The 20,957-nt window shown below is 44.4% G+C and overlaps 1 protein-coding gene across 1 annotated transcript in view; it reads right to left on the reverse strand.

Moving 5' to 3' along the window:
* Positions 1–1,827: 1,827 nt before the first annotated feature.
* Positions 1,828–20,957, reverse strand: part of CACNG4 (calcium voltage-gated channel auxiliary subunit gamma 4) — a 39,798-nt gene continuing 20,668 nt past the window's right edge. Inside the window, exons 2-4 of the mRNA XM_084492524.1 lie at positions 10,765–10,848; positions 6,102–6,242; positions 1,828–4,873 (exon numbers count right to left, since the gene is read on the reverse strand). Coding sequence (XP_084348650.1) covers positions 4,335–4,873; positions 6,102–6,242; positions 10,765–10,848 — 764 coding nt within the window. The 3' untranslated portion in view covers positions 1,828–4,334. The remainder of the gene's footprint in view (positions 4,874–6,101; positions 6,243–10,764; positions 10,849–20,957) is intronic.

Consider the following 20,957-nt stretch of genomic DNA (forward strand, 5'->3'; position numbering starts at 1 on the left):
AAAAAGCAGCCCCCTGCCCATCTGTCAGCCGGGTGTCTCAGCAGGACAGGTCCCACCAAGCGCGGGGCTGGCCGTGGCTTCCCTGTGGGCTCGGTCTCTTTTGGTAGCAATCGCCTTTTTGGTCGGCAGCTCTGGCGAAGCCGTAAGATGAGCTGCCCCGCAGACAGGTGCAGAGGTCTGTTTTATTTTCAGCACCTCCCATGATGGTTCGTTTTCTCAGTCCTCAGGAAATGCCACATCCTCCTCGCTGGCCTCTTTTCTTCCAGTTTCCGGAGCCACGAGGACTCCACCTGTGCTTCCCCCTTGAACAGCATCGCTCTTCATTAAATCCCATGTATTTCTGAGCTTTCAGTGGCTCCAGGTCTGGGTGTAGAGGCGTCTGGGCAGGCCGTGCCACAGGTAGGTCAGGCGGACACAGGCATGCATGCTGCCTTCTTCGTTAGTCTGGAGGTGTAGGAAATGGGAAGGAAAAGTTAAAAGAAGTATTTGAAGGAGACACCTAGCAGGCACCTTAACCAGAGTGTGTCTCATTTGGGCCATGCTTAAGCTGGAAACTAGAAGTTTTTTTCTGGGTTTCCTACCCAAATGCCTGGAAATGCTGTGGTAGCTTATCCTGGAGATTCCTTGGTCTGTGGGACCACAAGAGTATTGTTTTCTCTCATATTCTCCCAGTAATACTAACCAGCTGCAACCAAAACAGATAGAAATGTGAAAAAATAAACACAGATATATCAACTCGGAGGATCTGGAAGTTAAAAATCTAGATACCTTTCTCCACACAAACCCAAATACATTTAAAATGGTTTATTTAAAAAGTAAGGATTAAGTACATTACACACGGTTGTGATTACACCAGCAGAACTGAAGCACAGTGGCAATAACACTTTAGAACTGCAGACAGAAATGTAACCTCAAGGGACGTGATATATTAGCCCTTGTGGATATGTGATCCATACAGAAAGGAAAGGAAATATAAAAATAGTTTATTGTTAGTTGAATGGGCATATGAAGTGATTTCTTGTCTTACTCCTATTCTGTGTAAGAAACCAGGAAGAGAGGGCTGACTGTATACCTGAAACTTTTTTTTTTTTCCTTATAAAATGGAATCTGATCCAATAGCATTTCTTCTTAGGTCTGCTGTTACAGCATGTTACAGACTATTACCAAAAGACCGATATTGTTAACGATATGATGATGATATCTGCGGGCCTTATGGAGAAACTGGGGCTAGTTTGTGTTAGATGCTGTCCAGGGATGAACAAAGAGATGTGCAGGAATAGCAGATTTTTTTTTGTAAACTGTCACTGTGTGATTTCAAGAACAATCCTATTCCTTTCAGATACATCACTACTCTTCACATCACGAATACTGCAGATTTTTCAGCTTTGTCAGGACCAAAGTTTTCTACAGGAAAAGTGAGTTTTTGAGTTGTATTTTTTTTTTTTTTTTTTTTTTTTTTTACTCTGTTTGTTAGATGAAACAACAGCATGCTGCAGTTTGACATAGACCATGATTTTCGGGACATGAAATCGCAGCCTCCATCCTCCCCAGTGCCACACGTCCTGCTCCCCGTTACCCCCGGTGCCCTTGCTCCCTGCCCGGGCCGTGTGTCCAGCATCACCCTGGGAGCACTTCCCTGCTCCGAGTGGTTTTAAACACATTCACTGGCAAATGGTGACTCAAAGAACAAAGTCAAGGCGCAAAGCAAACCTCGCACCGTCCGCTCTCGCTTCAATGGACAAGAGTTTAGAAAAAACAGCCTATATCTAGCTCCTGGTTTTAAAGGGAATGGTTTTATTCTTAATTACAGTAAACACGGATGAGGACTTATTTCTAACTATTAGTTTATTAACACAGTGGGAAACAAATAGTTCTGGGAAATTGCACTTGAAAAATACATTGACTATAATTAGATGTAAATTAATTAGCACTTAGTATGACACACTAATGAGACAGAAGGTTTTTTCATTGCAAACTTCTACTTCTATCATAGCTAATCAAAGTATTTTAATATTACGAAGTCTCCAAAAGTAGGAAATAATTTATTGTTTGAAAGCATAAAGATTCTTGTAAAAAAAACCTTTCATCAAGAACTTTAGTAATTTTAGAATTCTTTTACGTTGTCCTAGCCGAAAAGTAGGTAAAAAACAGTTTTCTCATCTGCCTCTGTTTGATTTTTTTTAAAAAGCTTGTGTAATATCTTTCTTCATAGTGTGTTGATACAGAAAGTAGCACAACATTTTCTACTTTTAAATAATTCCCATTGCTCCGTTCGCATTAGCTCTCAGAGTTCAGAGGTCTGAAAAAGGATCCCAGCAGAGTTTTAACCTGAATGGATATTCTTACCAAGCAAGGATGAAGGCTCCAGCCCCCCTCCGCTGGATGGTTTGCCAAAGAAATGCTGCCACTCTGCCAGGCTGAGGGCAAAACTGAGCAAAACAGCTACTAGGGGAAGACTTTCACTTAAAATTGAGAATTGTGTCTTGGTTCTTGCATGGAGAGAGGGCTAAGCAGGGGTTACTTGGGAGGGAGAGGCTCATCTTTTGGGGATGTTAAGGCAGCTCCTCCAGGGTTTCGCTGGAGGACTTGGTTCCACCGGCTGAAAGCCTCACATCCAAACCACCACCGCGTTGTGACGCTGCTGCCACTGCAGGGTGAATTAAGACTAAAGAGGTTTTAACAGTTTGGCTGATACCTCCCAGCATCAGCTTTCCAAATCATGCTTTTTCCTTGTCACCATGTTTCTAGTCTTCTGGTACCAAAGTTTTTCAGGACAAAAAAATTACAGGTATATTCAAAGGAACCTACAGGAGCTAGATGCTCCTCTCTCATTGCCCCTAATTCATCGAAGGGGAATCGGGCACCTCATTCTCATATGGCTTGGTCGAGTGGTCACTAAAATTAATGAATACTGTCAAATTAAATTACCTTAAGTCAGGCCCTTGAGCTTTGAGAATCCAAGCCTAAATGTAAAAATGAAAGCAGAAGTTTAAAAGAAAGAAAAAGATTTCAGACCCTTTTAGAAACATACAGAAGCAAGGGTGCAAATCAGTCTCCCCCTTAGGTGATGCATAGAGTTTCCTGTGGGCTCTCTGCACATAAGTAGATTCATCGTTACAAAATAAATTAAATTAGGCTGAACCATCATTTCCATCTAAAAGCAACTATACCTTGCACCATGCGGCACTTATTCATAATAAAAAGAGTTTAATAAATATCTCATAAACGGTGATTATTTTTGTTCTACTTTAAAAAATACAAAGTCGTCATCCATTCTGTTAACGCTCAGTTCCCGTTGCTGCAGGAAGTTTTGCTAGTCCAAACGTTATTAGCTTCTCATCTTCTTACACACATTGCTCAGGTATCTTAGTTTCCAGTAGCGTTAGTGTTGCACTTGTGAAGCAGTAAGGAAATCGGGGATGCAGTCGCAGGGAACCGGCGCTGTGCCCGCATGGGCCGCCCTGGCTCAGCTCTGCTCCTCGCCCTGGCTGTAAGCAGTCTATAGGGGCCTGCTCCTGACAGACAGCACTCAGCACCTCGCCGGATCAGGCACTAGGGCTAGTCGGAATGAGAATTCAAGTTTTCTAAATGTTAGGCAAGAAATGATGTTTGCAAATATGCTCAAGTCCCACCTACTTTAATCCTTCCCTTGCTAGGCGTTTCGCGCTGCACCCACCCTCGCGTCCCCACCCGTGCTGCCCCGAGGGATGCCCTCCACCCCCAGGTAGGAGACCCTTACTGCCCCGTCAGGGAGTCTGTAACACTCAGCACACGGATGCTTTACAGTTTCAGTAGCACAGATCAGTTTTAGACAGTGTCGCCTTCAAAAATATTCTTCTTTTTTTGTTGTTTTTTTTTTTTTTTTTTTTGGAAAGAGGCAAAGCTTACGCTGTGTCAAATGGAAGTGGATCACTTGAGGAGTAGTTTGTATTCATCCTTGGGCTTGGTTATAAATTATAGTTGCAAGTTTATAGTAAGGGATCTCAATTTAGAAAAAAAATAATCATACAGCAATTCTTCTGTAATCCTTTAAACACACCGGTGGCAAGTCCTTCGCAGTTTCTCCAAGACTTTGTACACACTACAAAAGTGCAGGGACATGAACTACCTTCATCTCGTGACACCAAGAACTGAAAGAAACAAACTCCAAATAGCTTCAAAAAAAGCTACAAGCGTGTAACATCTTTATGTTGGTCCAGAGGTTCCCCACTTGCTGCCTCAACACATGCCACAATTAAAGAGGTGAGAGGGTATTTTCACATCGCTCCTTCTCTTTCATGACAGATCTGTTCTGTTTTGATAATTCTTCAGAAAGCACGAGGAGTGAAGGTACTTCAAACAGGTGTTGTTCTCCTGTTGACCATATTGACGTGGAGTCCTTCCTTAAATTCCTTCTGAAGGAAGTTGTGAACCTGCAGAAAACTGGCTTCTTGGTCTGCATTGTAGCTGGCAGCCGTGGTAACCTTCAAGGGCTCTCTGGAAAGGGTGTACATGGAAATTTCGTTCATGGGAATGGTGCTTGCTATCTTCATGCCAACCGGAGAAATGTCCCTAGACGGAGAAGGCTCTGTAGATCGAGAACTGGATCTGGACCTCCGCCTCCTGTACCTGTAACTTGGCATCCTGGCGTAAGGAGAACTGGAAGAAGTCTTAAGGAATTCCCTCTTGGTCTTAAACCTCAGCTCTTTGTTCTTCTCAATATAAATGTTCACAGCCAGAACACCTATGGTTTCAGCCACGATAAAAGACAAGGCTCCAAAATAAAAAGACCAACCATAGTTGTAATGGTTCTTTTTGTCCTCATCTCGCTTGTCACTTGGGTCACCTGCATTGCTTGATATGTAGACAATGATCCCTATGATGTTACTTAGTCCTAGAGAGAGAAAAGCAGAAGTCAGTTGTTATGTGGTTGGACAGTTAAAATACAAGCCATGTTACTTTCTGGACCTGAATGGTTCTAAGATTATGACCAGGAAATCGCATTACATTTATTTACTCTTTTATTTATCTAATTATTTCATTTATTCTTCAAAACAAAACAAAACAAAAACAAAAACATACCCACATCACGTGCATCTAAATATTCTAAAAGATTCAGCAGGATTTGTCCCCATTTCTTCATTGGCATGGCGGAAAGGAAGCAGCATATGGGAGCTCTCTAATATTGTTAGTTGGGCTTCTAACATTCAGAATAGTAATAAAAATACATTTTGAGCTCAGGGCTATGGCTGTTCACCTCGATCAAGATAAGTTGTCTTCCACCTTGTTGAATTTTCATCTGAATGTAGCATGCTTAATCTGAGCTTCAGGGAAGGCTATTAACAATGTGCCTGACTCTCTCAGATGTTTCTAGTGTGAAAAACATGCTCACCTAGCATAGGTGATTTTTTTTATCTGTCACCATATAAGAGGAAAAAAACGGTCCTGGCTATAAGAGTTGCCTGATTCAGGTTTTTATTTCGTTATCTAATGTTCAATAAATTTAAGTAGTGTACAAACTGCATGTTATTTGCTTTAGCTTCCTGGAATTTCTTTTTCAAGAAAACTAAAAGCTTCTCTAGAGCTTTGAAAACATTTCTTTCTTAAGAAATGTGCCTAGCATGATGTTGGTCATGCTCTCATTCCAGGAAAGGGATATAGGGAGAGATCTGCCCATGAGATTTTCCATGGGAAGCATCTGTCCTTGAAGCCTTGTGGCCAGCCTGAAAGCTCGATCTGACTCATTTTCCTTGGGCTTGCCTTCATCAGGAGTGAGCAACACAAACGGGATTTCCTGTTTTTTGTATCAGCAGATCAGCAGCGTAAAGCTGCAGAATCACACAATGCCCACTGCAATGAGAATGCCCTGAAAGAATCTAGGCTTTGGGGAGGAAATTCAGGGAGTGGAAGAAGAGCCGTGGATGTGAGGCGGTGTCCTTCCACCTCTCCTCCCAGCTGGACTCAGAGCACTGATTGCCCCTGGGTATTTTTGGGTCCCTGCCCCTGACTAGGCCACGCTGGGCATCTTGCTGGGCTGGTGGCTTCTCCACCAAGTTGCACTTTTGCATTTTCAGTCCCAAAAAGGCAGCACTTCTTAAGGACTCAATTTAAGGAGAACATACCTGCTGCAACAAAGAGAATCCCAGCGCTGAGGATAATGTTGTTTTTGCTGTTGTAAATCCTCCCTGCTCCGACACAGAGCCCTCCCAGCAGCAGCAATATTGTGCTCAGGATGGGGAACACACTGGAGGCACGGACGATGCCTGCAGAGGAGATAGGAAGCAAAACATGACAGACAGTAATCATTTCAGATACCTCCTCAGGTGCTAGTGCAGAGATGACAAAGTCTCCAAACCCCTGGTTTTAGCTGCAGCTACCACAGATCTGCACTTCTGGGCAGGTTTTTGGGAGACAAGGTGGGTGGCCAATGTAGTGGGGCTACTCTCAGTTGAACACTTTTAATCTTTTCAGCTTCTAGGAGGAAGTCCAGTGTTATTGCCACCAGAACATTGCTGATAAGTAACAGCAAGTGCCAGCATCACACAGGGAGCGGCACTGAAAAATTCATGGGCTGGCTGCGAACGCTGCAACGTCTGGGGACGGCCTCAGCAGAAGATCTGCTCCTTGGCACACCTATAAGGTGAGCACAGCTAACAGCCCCTCTTTTCCTGCTGAGTATTTAGGACTTAGAAACCTTTCAGATTTCTATGGGAGAGATTTTAAGATGTGTATGCTGGATGTTTGTGTTTACTTTCCTGACAGCTAAGTGGAGTCGTTTAAAATTCTGTATGCTTCAGTCCATTCATCAGCATGGGCTATAAAATCCCTGCACAAAAACCTAAACCACCGCTCTGGGCCAGCTTTCAGGGTATGGTCATTTCTAGGCTAGGCAACAACGGAAAGGGAAGCGGCAGGGAGGGAACAAAAGGACTGAAGAAAGACGGACAGGTGCTAGAAGAGAGAAGAATGTGCTGTATAAACCAAGGGGGAAAACCTGGTAGGAGCTCTGGAAAGGGGTTATGCTGTTACATGGAGAGGAGCTGGGCTATCCTGTCATGTGGAGAGGATGTTTTTGAAGAAGTGATCAGGTACAGGACAGTGCTGTAGACAGCAGGGTTGCCCCAAAGCCGGGGGGAGATGTGGGGGCACATCAGCAGGAGCAGTACAAGGCAGAGATGCTCGGGCTGGGGGGCAGAGGCTGGTGTCAGGGAGGGGTGCAAACCTCATGGCACACTGGGAGGATGTGGGGATCCCCAGGGCTGGGTGCATGTTGAGGAGCAAACTGCCAATAAAAGGCCATCTGGAGCATCAGCGGCATGGCCTCTCCCGGGTGCCATCTTCCCGGGTGCCACGCACTGTGAGCGGCACTGCTACCTGGGGAGGAACGGCCAGATGCTCCAGCTGATGCTTTCTCATTTTACTTTTGATGGCCATGGCGTTCCCAATTTAGTGAATTGCTTTCTAACGATTCCCCTGGTGACCGGTGGCAAAACTCCCGCTGACTGCAAGAGGGACAGGGCTGGGCATTTAATAACAGCATTGCTTTTGTGTGCGCTGCAAAGCCCCCAGGAGCCCGAGCAACAGGCCCAGGGCTCATTAGGATGGTGCAAAGATAAAGCAAAAAGACAGTCCCTGCCCGGGAAGCTTGTGCCTGTATCGATCTGCAACAGCGAGAAAAGTACATCTCCTACCAAACCTGGCAACAACGCCGCACGCGTCCTTTACCGAGGGGGCATGTTCTGACCGCAGCTAAACCCAGCTCCGTCAGACGCGTTATTATTCACAGAGTGTTTTGCAATAATTGGCACATCCAAGTAACGAGGATGTGAGGTCACTGATCAAAGCCCGCTGAGGGCCGAGAGCCCATTCTGCTGCCCTGGGCGTCCCCCCGCATGCAGTCAGAGGTAACGGTGCTCTGACTTCTGGGTCGGTTTTCAGAGTCAATTATTAGACAAAGATTTGATGTCAGGCTTTGTTTGTGCTCCCCGACATGGAGGTGCCCCAAATCACTGTCTGTTGGTGTCCTGGAAAAAGGCTGCATAGGCTTAAAATCTGCTGTGGCCACTTGTTCTGGTTGTTGTTTTCTGTATTTTATCTTCAGGCTGTTTATACTGATTTTAGTTAAATTAAAGGGCTTTCCTAAAATGCTTCACTGATATTGTCAGAAGGGACTTCCCAGACATGCCAAATACACTGGGTGGGTCGTATTACATCTAGCAAAATGCCCCAGAGATAATTTTTCCGTATTAGGTAATTAATGTGAAGAGAAACAAAACATACAGCGTTCTCTTGGGTACAATGGGGACTTTTAGCTCTGAAATTTAAAAGGAGGCCCATAGGTACCCTGTAGAATTTACATATTTCTCCCAATACTGGTAATAAAATGACAGCACATCAGAAAACATTAAGGGAATCTGGTTTTTGCTCTCTCCCCTGCTTTTTTTTTCCCCTTGTTTACCGTCCTGTCTGTTTGCATCGGCTGCTGCTCGGCGCTCCGCGCTGTGACACCTCTGGGGAAGCGCCGCAGCGGGCTCTGCCGCTCAGCCCGCAGGGCTGCGGGCGCTGGCCCTCCTCCCGCTTTCCTTCTCCTCCGAAAGCAGGAGGTAGGCGGCTGAGGGAGCTGAGCAGGAGGAGTTAAAGCTTCTTTGCACGTGTTTGTAGTCACCGTGGCTCCCGTTCCTTTGATTTTGCAGGGAGCAGCCTGAAAAGAGCAAAATCCAGATTCCTGCTCCTACCCACACTCTGGAAGCCTCCTAGAATCAGGCATTTTTTCACTGATTTCAGTAGGGTTTTGAACTGGGGCTCAGTTCTGCTAACTCCATCTCTTTACACTTATCTGGAGTCTAGGTTAGCTCAGTATCTGTGGAGCAGGCTGAGAGCCCGCATGCTGCCCTTTGAGTAGCACAAGATGCACACAGGGTCGGTGCCTTCATCTGAGCAAGGGCTGCTTGAACAGGAACCAAAGTTTTCCCTTTCACCTCCCTTAGGTGAACAGGAAGGGTTGCCCCCATCATGGCCCTGCCAAAGTCTGGTGGCTAAAAATCCTGGTGGCTGATACAGGGACAGCAAGTTGCAAAAGTGTTGTAGAGGGCAAAAATGGTAAGGAGAGCATCATGTCTCCTGTAAATGGGATGTGAATACCTCTGTGTCTCATTAGACAATGATTTCGTCCTTATTACACATACATATGACCTCATTTGTTTTTGATTTAGGTACATAACCTTTCAGCAATCTCTAAAACAACTGTATTCATTTTAATTGAAGCAGTAGTTTGCTTCCTAGGAGTGAAAGCAGGGGAATCCTATCTGTGCAGAATATAGAGGGTGAGCTCTCCTCTGAGGGTGGAGTGCCTGGATCCTGATTTTGCAGAAGACATAAAGGGTTGGGCCAACTGGCTTTTAAAGCTTGCACATAGCCACTTTTGAAAACAGCTTTTAGGATCATCAGTCACAAGTACACTTACAAACAATTTACCCATCTCTTGTCTTACTGAGCAGCTGTAGACTGTTTTTCCCAGTTCTATCTTTTCTCTAAATAAAGAAGGCATAATACACTTTTATCAAGATGCTACTTAATTCATCTTTCCTTTGCAGTCCTTTTACTAATGATGTTTCTTTCCTAAAGCTGACTTGGCACCAATTTCGCATTAGTTCCAAGGCTTTACATGAAGGATAAATGCAGCCGTGCTCATATTCTGCTAGTCTGCCATCGCCCAAGCACTGAAATCATGTCACCCAAGCACTACAGCTGATCTAAATTGACAAGAGTAAAGATGAAAAAAGATCCAGGTTTTCTGGTAAGCAGATTCTTTCAGAGAGATTTTTTTTTTCTTCTTGTCTTAGCAACCTGAAGTTGTTTCCCAGAAGTGAGCAGAAGGACAGAGTGGTTCTCTAAGTGGTGTTTCAGGTAATTAATAGCAGTGTAATTGAGGAGCATTTTGCTTTGCTGGATGTCTCAGCCAGCAGCCTCATTCATTGCTCCCTGAAGCCTTCCCAACACCTTGTGAACTGCAGTTTCTTTCTCTTGTAAAGGGCATTGCTTTCAGCTCTGCTGGTCAGCTCTTTTGTGCAAAAGAAACAACTAGGCAAGGCGTCCAAGGGGAAGGGGAAATCTAACTCAAATTTTGCAGGATTCATGAAGTTTCACACTCAGGTTCCAGGACGTTGCATATCAACTGAGTGAGTGGTCACTGGGGGAAAGACAGAACAATTGTCCTTATTTCAAGCACCAGATTGGTGGATGAAATAACTTCTGTGAGGGCTTTCACAGTGGCACAAAGCACCAACGGCTGGCTGCCCATGCAGAGAAGCCACAGCCTACATTCATACTGAGATTTTGCTGTTATCTGCAGAAATTTCAGCTTCCTTCCTAAAATGCAGTAATTTCACTGCATGGGGAGGTAGCTCAGAGCAGCTGCAAAGGATGAGGCTTGCATAAGGGCTGGATTTAAGCAATAGGAAAAGCTTCCTCATGGGCAGGAACCCACTCCTCAAACCAATTTTAGTACAGTAACCAGGTAAACGCTCCCTCTGTAAAATATCCTCTCTAATCTGGGAATGACAGCTGTGGTTTTCATTTTGAATATTTCCATATAATTTTAAAAGAACAGGCACCACAATTGTGTAAGTTACCGTGGATGAAGGAAACCCTTAAAATGGAGGTCCTTGAGGGAGGGCCAGGCCCTTGCAATAAATATGACTGTGACTGTGCTCTGCAGAAGAGACACCCAGGCAAATCTTTGTTGATCTGCTAGTTCTGTGTACAAGGCATTACTTTTCAACTTACGGAGAAGGTACTCTGAGCTGTCATGGTCATAGTCATTGTCTTCAGGGAAGTGGTTGATTCGGAAGCAATGTCCTTTGTAGATTCCTAAATGGAAACAAAGCAAACATAACATATATGCAAGAGGACCAGGTAGATGGGCTTCTGCCAGCTCTGCTTTATTTCCCTTTCCTATTTCTGTGGAGAATAATTTACGTATGCAACTGATTCGCCACTGATCTTTTATGCCATCAAGAAACCATCTCTTGGGTCATAAATTTTGGGCAGGTTGGCCTGAAGCCTAACTGCAGGAAGGGAGAGCCAGGATTCCTGTGTTCTTTTTCTGAAGTCTGCCACTAATATAATTCTCTTGAGTTTTTTTAATCTCTCTGTGCTTTACTTTCTTAGTGCCCTGCTTATCCTGCAAGGATACTGAGTTTGTAAAGCTGCTTTTTGTTCCTGGCATGACTGTCACTCTGGGTCCCTGCTCCAGGGCTGGGAATCCACGGCGAGGCTGGGCACTGGTACGGTGCTGGTCCCCAGTGAGGTGCTGCTGTCCCTTATCAGAGCTGCTGGGCGTTGAACTGTCTGACGCCTCTTCAATTACTCTCTAGGCTTGGAAAACAAGTCCATAAATCTCTTCCTGCTGCAGTTTAAACCCCTATGTCCCCTCAAGGTTGGTTCATTTCCTAACGGCATATTTGCTTAGTTAACTGGGTGCCTGTGCAGCAAGTCAGGCCATGAGCGTGCACTCCTGAGACCTGATGGGGCAACGCCGGAATCAGATGGATGAATCCCACACTTGGCTGAACAAAATGAAGTTCAGCACTTTGTCCATCTGCATAAAGGTTTGCATCAGTATTTTGTCTTACTTTCTATCATGATCGTACCTCGCCACAGCTGGTCTCAGCTGCAAGCTGATGGCTGAGTCTGCTGCTGCAGTGAGCTGCATGGGGAGGTCTCCCCAGAGAGCTTCCTGCAGGAGAGAAGCCCTGAGGTGTGATTCTGCCTTGGTGCTTTCATTATTCATTAACCAGTGCTTTCGTGCTCAGGAGCATACATCACCCAGGATGAGTTATCCTCTGCACAGGAGTTTCAGTGCTTACAGCTCTAGCTGGCAGAAGGATTTAAAAACCATCAGTTAATACTGCTTTAACAGAAGCACAGCTGCAGTCTGTAGGATATAACTGTGGATTTATTTCACTACCTATTACCAATGATTACAAAGATCTCAAAAGAATTACTAATCCGCAGGATTTCAATTGCACCCTGTGAGTGTCAACTGCAGGTTTGCTACTACAGCGCATTTAATTCTTCCAGCAAATGATGTAGCTACTCTAATTGTGGGAACGGCTCAGGCTTTCCCTGCACAGCTTTTCAAAGGCTGTGAACAACATGTAAGTGGCTCACGTTGGGTGTGGAAGTGACACGCTGGTGCTGCCCGTGAGGCGGCTGAGAGCCTGCCAGCCGGGCGCTGCTCCTGCCGCTTGCCTCCCGTGCGTCCCTCTGCCATCGGGTGCTTTCTGCTCCTTGCAGCTCTCCAGCAAGGCAATCCAAAATTCAGATTTTAAAGATCCCACCGCTTATTTTTATGGAAGCTCACACAATGAAATTAAATTCCTCCCAGCGTAATAGGGCCCCTGAGACTGGATGGTCATTTCTTTGAGCCTCTTCACTACGGTGGGCTAATTTAGAGGAAATGCATTCAGAATATGATTTTTTTTTCTCTCCCATTCAACAAATAAATAAATTAAATCATATTCTCACCCTGATTCCTACAGAAACAGGCCTTTCAATGACTCTGCTTTTGTGGATATAGACTGGTCTGTCCTTCTGTCTGTATGTACTTCTTCAATAACTTTGAATTTAGTTAATTTTTCCAGAACTGATGGAAAAGCAGAGGTTTCACAGGTAACAGAGCTCCCACAGCTTCCATGCGAGCAGGTGGGAGCTCTCTCCAACTGCTTCTGCTTGTTGTCAGACACCAGAGCTCAGGCAGGGATGACAGCCCATATAAATGTCCTGCTTCCAGAAACTCAATTAAGAGACAAGAAGACTGAAACGTTCCCCAAGCATCTCGTGTCAGAGTACTGATGGATTGATGGGGGGGCTGGCCTCTGAAAAATGGCCTTAGATTATTAAACTTCTGAATGAAATGGGCCCCTTAGCAGAGCTTCTCTTACAATGAGTCCATGAAGCCATCCCTTCTGCTGCAGGGCTGAAACATGCCAGCAGGACAGGATGGGTTGTGTTAGTGTCTGGGCTTCTCCAGTGTTGAGGCTGGAGACCTTTATTTCCTGCTCCTTTATACCCACAGTCCTTCACATAGAAGAGTATCACCAAGTCTGGTAGAGGTGGAAAAAGATAATCAGTCCCAAACAGAAAATTGTAATGGTGCTTGAGAGTTCTTTCCCACTTCCAGTTTTTAGGGATTTGGTGATTGGTTGTTCTGGCCAACATTGTCATAAAAAGCACAAATTGCTGAGAAATTTGGACATGTATCAAAGCCTGGGAATCCAAAATATTCTTCCCAATAGTTTTGCTGTTGTTAAGATCATGGATCAGGGTTCTCTTCAGTGACTACAATATTTAATAACTAATAGCATCCTCAGACTGGATAATTTTTTTCCATAAACTTAATAGGTGTCATATCTCAGTGACAGCTTATTAAATTCTTGGTAAGGATTGAAGTTGCTATCAAGAACTCTTGTAGTCCACAGTGTATTGAGGGGTCTTTAAATCCCCAAAGTACCAGAAACAAAGTTTTGCTAGGAAACATAACAGTACTTTTTTTTATTATTATTATTACAATGGACTTTGAAACTCAGATTTGGGAAAAATTAAAAGTAGCTGGGCTGGAAGCTATTGAAGCAGTGGCCAGCTTTAAAAGCACAATCTTACTTGTACTTAAATACAGAAGTAGCACACCTCTCCCCAAGTATTGGTGGAATACCCAGCTCCATGCCCTATCATGTAAAACAATGCAAAAGAAAAAAAGGAAATGCTTGTATTAAATTCACGAACAACCACTCTACAGTATCTACACAAGGTCAGAACTCCTTGAAGCTCTTCTCAAAGACTTCATGGAGGATGCCTCGAAAAAATACATAGACAAATGTGGCGACTGGTCCCCACTCAGTAAAGGCACCCACAGGCTGTTTTCCACACCAGGATGTGATGTGGAAGGGTGATTTTTTTCTTTGCCTGAGAACGGGGATACAGTCCCTTAAATCCTTTGGAGGGGAAGATGGAATATTTAACTTGTACTTCTGTATCCACTAGAGAGAGATAAATAAACTGCAATCACTGCCTAACAGGTACTAAAATATTGAGAAGCACTTCTGGATACCTCTTGAGAGTAAGATATAACATCCCACCGAGATGCTGTAAGTATTATGCCTTTCTTTGAATGATTACTGATATGTTTAAATGATGCTTTTAGAAATACAAATATTATAATGCATTTTTCTCCTTATAATAATAACTTCATTCTGCATTCAGAGCCAGGACTTCAGGATCTGGGTTAATGATAAGGAAGAGGCAAATTTTCTGAAGTGTTGCTGATGCTGTAAGATTTTTTTCCCACTGGTTGCAGCATACTTAGTTGGCATTTAAAAACTGCAAATTGTTTCTGACTCGGCTTTGCTCTGTGTTCAAGGGCTTCTTCTACAAAGGTTAACACTTCTCAACCTCACTAAGTGTTCAGATACCTATAATAAGAATGTGACGTACTCAGATAATATGATAAGGGGGGGAACTGTAGTGCCTAATCAAGATTAAGCTTTGTTTGGGGGTTTGGGATCTCAAGTACACAGAGTTTTCAACAGTAAATCAAAGCAGTGATCACAATTTATGCTGACATGCCACCTTTTCCTTGATCTTTCCCAAATAATCCTTCAGTAATGCTGCCTGTATTGTTGCGGAAGTGTTAGATGGGGTTATACATTTTGATCACTGAGAGCAATCCTTAATGCTGGAGGATGCAAGCTTGACTAAACTTTTTTTTCCTAATGTTGGATGCATTACATGATCTCATCATTGCTGGTCATACTATCAGCCATTTCTTCCAAACATCCATTTCCCATGGTTAGTATTTGTCAGTGACAACATTCCCCGATGCCCTGGAAGTGTTTGCACAAATCAGCACTGGAAGATAGAGTGCTTAAATGTCTGAAGATATTTGTCAAGGCTGTACTTTTATTCCCCACCCCCCCAATCCTGAAAAACGTACCCAGTGAGGTCTTTCCAAAACATAGTGTTCTGTTGTCATTTAAAATAGGTTTTCACCAAGCAAGACGCTAGCAGCTTTGCAGCAGAGGACCTTGTCTGCGGGGTACTTCTGTCAATAGCAATTTCCATCTCCCTGCTCTGAGCACGAGCTTTCGGGAGGCGATATCTGATAGCGGTGGGAGACACATGAGGATAGATGGGTCTAGCTGCTGCCTCCTCCATCAACAGCTTCTGCAGAGCTGTTGCTTCATTAACCATTTCATCTACCAGCCATCTCTGCCGCCTTTGGTGGTAAGACTGTGCAGGGAAACAGCAGTTTGGGGATTTCTTTGAAAAGCCTTTCTGGTTTTCTCACAGGACACTAGGCATTTGCTGCCTCCTTGGGTCAAACTCTCCGCTGCCAACATGCCACATTCCTGTAGGTCTTGAGCAGCTACAGATACTGAGAGCACACCCATGCACACTATTAATAGAGTTAGGCAGACTTTTCTCCTTAGGGAGTGTCTGGTGATGGAACGATTGCTATGAATGTCAGGGCAGGAGTGGTTGTGTGGCTGCGCTGATTACCTGCAGGCAGGTAGGCACACCGAGCAACCACCCAGCCCCAAACCACACTAAGCAGATGATTTCTTTCTGGCAAATGCGGGTCTTCTGGAACGACTTGAAGATATGTAAGGAAATGGTTTTCAAGATCATTTGCCAGCCTGTGTTTCCAGTTACAGCAGACACAAGCTGCAAGGAGCAGGCTGCGTATTAAACATAAGGCAATTAGCAGGGAACCACTGGAAATTTGGGCCACTGGCTCTGCCTGTTGCATTTATTCTGTGATTAAGCACTGTGCTTTGGTTCTAGAGTAGACTATTAGCCTGATTTACTGCAACACTGCAATATCTGAGTGTTTTGATAACAAGTTCTCGGAATTTATCAGCACAGAGCAGGCTGACCGACAGCACCACAGCCTGTACCTCTGTTTTACAGGCAGAGCAGGGCTTTTGTAACTGAAGTTGCCTGAAGACAGTGTCCATCTGAGCAAAGCCACACGGGACTGGGTTTCCTTAAAGGCTTTGCGCTTCCCTTGACAGAAGTGGAGAACCTCTCTTTATAGTGAGCGGGAGCGTTTCAGGGCCGGACTCTGCCAGGAGAACAGAGGCAGTTCTGTGGTCGTCTCCTTAGGAAGACTTCTCAGATGACAAGTTCTGATATCTTTTGCAGTGTGATTTGAGCAATAGTGAGCAAAGGAGAGCAGACATGCCAAAAATGTTCCTCTCCGCAAAATTTGCAGTGCAGCATCTATCAGTGCTCTGTGTTCATTTCTTTGATTTTCTACCAGCACAACCCCTCTGCCTCACTGGGCTGACACACAATGGCAAATGTTGCTGCTGAATTAACCTTCTTTTATCTTCGTTCCTCATCACAAAATAACTGCTGTAAAGAGGAATGAGTGATGCACCCCCTTTTACTTTCAAAACCTGCCCTGTGGTCAAACAGGGGCACTTTTGGGCCTCTCCACAAAGGCCACAGGCAACAGAATTAGATTTTTTCTTCCTGTAAATTGACACTTTCTATGTTAATTTGTCCAGAGTTTGATGATTCGTCTCCCACTGTTTGCTGACAATCTCACAGGTCTCTCTTTTAAGTTACTCGAGCAAGCGGGGCTCCTGTGAGCCTCTGCTAGAGGATGCTTAATGCTGTTATTGCAGAAGAAATCATGAAGTATTGATGCAGGTCGTGTGCAAAACACACCCCGCGTGAATTTGCTACCCCACATTGCTGCTGTACTGCTGCCTTCATCGCCAAGGAGGATGGAGCCAGCAGAGAAAGAAGCCTTGGGAGGTTAAATACCCATTTATTGGGTGTCTGCCTTCGGCTGTTGCGAGATCCTGGTGAAGCTGGAAACTTGGAAGTATAGCTTGTTTTTGAGACAGATGCTGGCTGACACCTCCTGAGTCCTGACAGTCAGGGAGATTTTTGTCCATTTGACAGTTTGTATTTTTGTTTCCTCATGAAGGTGAATTTGATGAGGAGCACTGCCAGCACCTGGGGTTATTGTCATATTTTGCCAGGGTAGGTCTTGTTTTCAGAAAAATGCTTGGGACCTAAAAAGATGGATAATTCACTTATTTCTCATTGTGGAGAGCTGAAATGCTAACTTTTAAGGAGCAGGGATAAAGATCCAGATTCTGGTATCAGTGCTGTGGACTCAGAGCTGTGTCTCACCTACTAACGGTGATATCTGAATCGGGTCTTCTCCCTTTCTTTGCTCCTACCTTACTTTCCGGGCAAAAAGAAAATGATTTAAAAACATTGAAATGTATGAAATTTGCCCCACTTTCTTCCTTAAGAGCTGTCAGCTCTAACAAACCCTTTGGGTTCTGCTTTTGATCTATTTTCAATTGTCTGGTGGGCAAAGTAGAACTCCTCCTCAAGTCTCTTATTTTTTTATTTTCTGCTGTGACATGAATTTCCCCCTTCTGCAGTTCCCCCCGGTGCTGCCTGCAGACCCTCCACTGCTCACTGCTTTTCATCCCTCCCCTCAACGCCATGTGAACAGCTACCAGTTGCTTTACCATTAGCCTCACTCCACTTCTCTTATCTCCCTACAGTAATTAATGCTCCACTCTGCATTTATCATACACTCGCTATGAGAAAAGAGACTGCCTTATGCCACCAGTATTTACTCCAGGACATTACGATCTCCTCTCACCAGCCTGTCTGCACTGTCAGATCCTGTTGCCTTTTCTTGGTTCTCCTCTACAATTCCCAGCTAAAGCCCTCTCCGTTGGAAACAGAGGCAGCTCACAGCTTCTCCTCTCGACGTTACCCTGCAGAACGAAGGGTGTGCTGCTCTATTTCTTGCATTGCTTTTTTCTGCAACAGTCTCACAATGCAGTAGAGTTCATGCTCCACATTTCTGAAGAGCCATCTCTGCTGACTTAGGTGCCGATTTCAAAGCCCTAAATAGCAACTGGCAAGGTTTCTGCTTGGGCATGGTGGCCTTTGTGTCACGACCCACCCCGTTCTCTTCTAACACCCTTGAGTTTCCCATGGCTCACGTGGCATCTTAGCTGATGTCCTCCAGACATTGGTGATGCTCACCACTGCCCAAAGAAGTTAGGCATGCAGGAGACCACATCTCACTTGGGTGGTGAAGACACCTGCTGTTGAGTGGTCACTTCTAGTTGCTCATTGAGCAAATTTGTTCATGCTGCAATCCAGGACATAATGCCCTGAATACCACTGTGTACCACCCAGTAAAGCATCTCTGGATCCTGGAGTACCTACGCCAGAAGGCATCCAGGCAAGTGCCTACAGAGGCTCGGATGGTTTTAATTCACGTGGGTATTACACAGCCTCAGCAGCCGACCTTCTGTTTTCAGCTGGGTAAATATCAAAGATGTTGTGGATTTGTATGTCTGTATACAACATGAACAGATGCAGAAATGACGCTTTGCCAAGGACTTCTTTAAAATTCTACGACAGCCTTTTGTTCCATTATGAGATTTTATTTGAGACCTTGAGTGATGTTAGGAAATCTGTGGCAGCGAAACTCATTTCCCGAAGATTCACCTCACCTGCACATCTGGGAGCTAATAAAACACATCACAGTGTCTGGCTGCTGTCCTTTGAATTCTCTTCAGTCATTACAAAACTGCTGCCAAAAGTACTAAGTGTCCTTGTACTACCACAGTGAATACCAATAGTATCGAGGAAATGCAGGACAGCAGCAAAGTAGATAAGATTTGATTGTATGTTACACGTTGTTTTGTGCTACTTCATTTCCATTTTCTTCGAGTGTTCCTCTCATAAGCCAGCATTTTGGCCACAGAAGTCATGACTGAGGTTATTCAGCAATGCTCCTGTTCCTTTCCCAGCTGCCCCTCCTTAGCCAAGCTGCAGATGAAATAGTGCAGTGGATTATTCCACCCCAGAAACTCCTGTACAATGCTGACAGCCTTCTTACTACTCTTTGCTTTTTTTGCAGTTTTCTTCCTTATTAACTATATCCTTCTGTGCTGCTTCTAGGACAGCAAATTGGGGGAAGCTTTAGGGGGTTCTGTAGCTTATTTTAGTCTTTTTTGTTGCTCCTTTTTATGGACCTTACTGATGGAATGTATCTGTTTTCTAGGAAGAATCACTGACATGCTTTCAGCCCTGATGTTCAGGTTGCATTTTATATCTGCACAGGAAAATAGGGGCACTTCCCCATCCTGGGTATGACAAGATTTTTTTGGAGCAACGTTGGTTACGGTGTTTGAGGAACTTTTTAGAATCAGAGCTGTTAGCCCTGCCACAGCGAGTGTTCCCATGCCTGGCTCGGTCCCAAGAGACTGTCAACGTCTCTAGCTGTCATGGGGCTGTTAACTCACTTTTCTGCGTCTGCTTTTCTATATACCACAACGCCCCACACTCTCTGTGTTCTGCCTTCACACCTCGTCTCATCCCGCATCTCATGTGGCAGTCCTTTAGCCCGGCAGCCCAGAAATTTGTCTCACCACTCATTTCTGTACTTTGCTTCACTGCTGCTTTGCCAAAGCTGCTTCTGGGTGGCTCATCTAATTATTCTTTTAAAATGATTTGGAGCTTGGATAGAAACCCCCATTAGAGTTTTGTAGCTGGCTAAAATTGGTCTAACACGTCAGAGGTTGGCGTTGGCTTCTCAGGTGAGCATCTTCACCCAGCAAGTCCATCTCCAAGGAGTTTCCTGCTCTTTATTACATTCTGATCCCAAATGCCTTATTTTAAAGAGGTACTTATTATCAATAGTGCTTTTGGCACAATGCATCAGAGACCTGTTATTCACAGTTGTAACTACACGGTGGCCATCATAGCTCCAACACCTTAGACAGCAGCAGGAAATCAGCTGTGCTGGCCTATGTGCTAGCTACAATTCAGATGCATCTAGATTTGGCCCCAAACCTACTTTTCTCCCCAGCGCTCTTGACCCTGGCATACATTCACTGGTACTAAGGCTGCTCATTCAGGCAGATTGCTGCCAGTCTATCAATCATTACAAGAGGGCTGAAATGCCAAATTTTACCGGATGCAATTCTGAGAACAGATAGTCATTTTGTCTGATGAAGCGTTCATATGCTGCAAAATGACAAATCGTGTTTATTTTCACATTGTCAAACTGTGCTTATTTCCTGTGTTGGCACAATTGGAATCAAGTTTCCCTTAAGGGATAGTTTGGTTTTCATCCATCTGGTTTCCCTTACTTCAGTATGCCATCAGTTCTCCCTCATTAACATGGTGATCAACCAGGGCTTGATGGTCTCACCTCTTACAATCACAGCATGTCTATAAAGCCTGTATTGTGGCTTATCACTACCTGGGGGAGAAATTTAAAGAAATGGACATTCACTAAAGTCCCTGCTGAATTTATAATTTGAGACATAGTCAAGATCACATCTGGGGAATAAATACTGTTCTTGAACTAGATGAAGTATGCCCAGCATGTGTGTGATGTTTTGTCCCCTGTATCTTCTGCCACTTCAACTTTTAGACACATAGAGCCTTGAGCTCTTCTCATTCTTGATTCATCATAGATCCTCTTAAGCCATTTTTAAGGTTTTTCCGTTTTTCAGGTTTCTTCATTTTGCAACAGACAGGGTTTGCAGTTGTCATACAGAGGTCTAAAATTTAAGAACCAGCTCTCCAAAACGAGGACCCCGGTAATCCTTGGGGGGGTGTGTTTCAGGTAAGGATGAACCTGACAACTTCTGTAATGGGAAAACTCTTCAGATCTAGTCATTAGGAAAATGGTTCATATTATTGATTCTTCTTAAGCTATCTCCTAATATAGCAGAAGCTTACAGGGCATCACGTAATTACTTCTCTGCTTACAATCAGCAATTGTCTACTCTAACAGCAGTGAATGTCTCTAACTTTGTGTCTGGAACTGAACTCTTCTGGATCTTCTTTGCTCAGCTCTGTGGGAGCAGGTTGTTCACACACCACAAAGATTTTTCATGGAAAAAAAAAAAGAA

The sequence above is a fragment of the Aythya ferina genome (genome assembly GCF_964211825.1).
Source record: "Aythya ferina genome assembly, chromosome: 18".
NCBI lineage: Eukaryota > Metazoa > Chordata > Aves > Anseriformes > Anatidae > Aythya > Aythya ferina.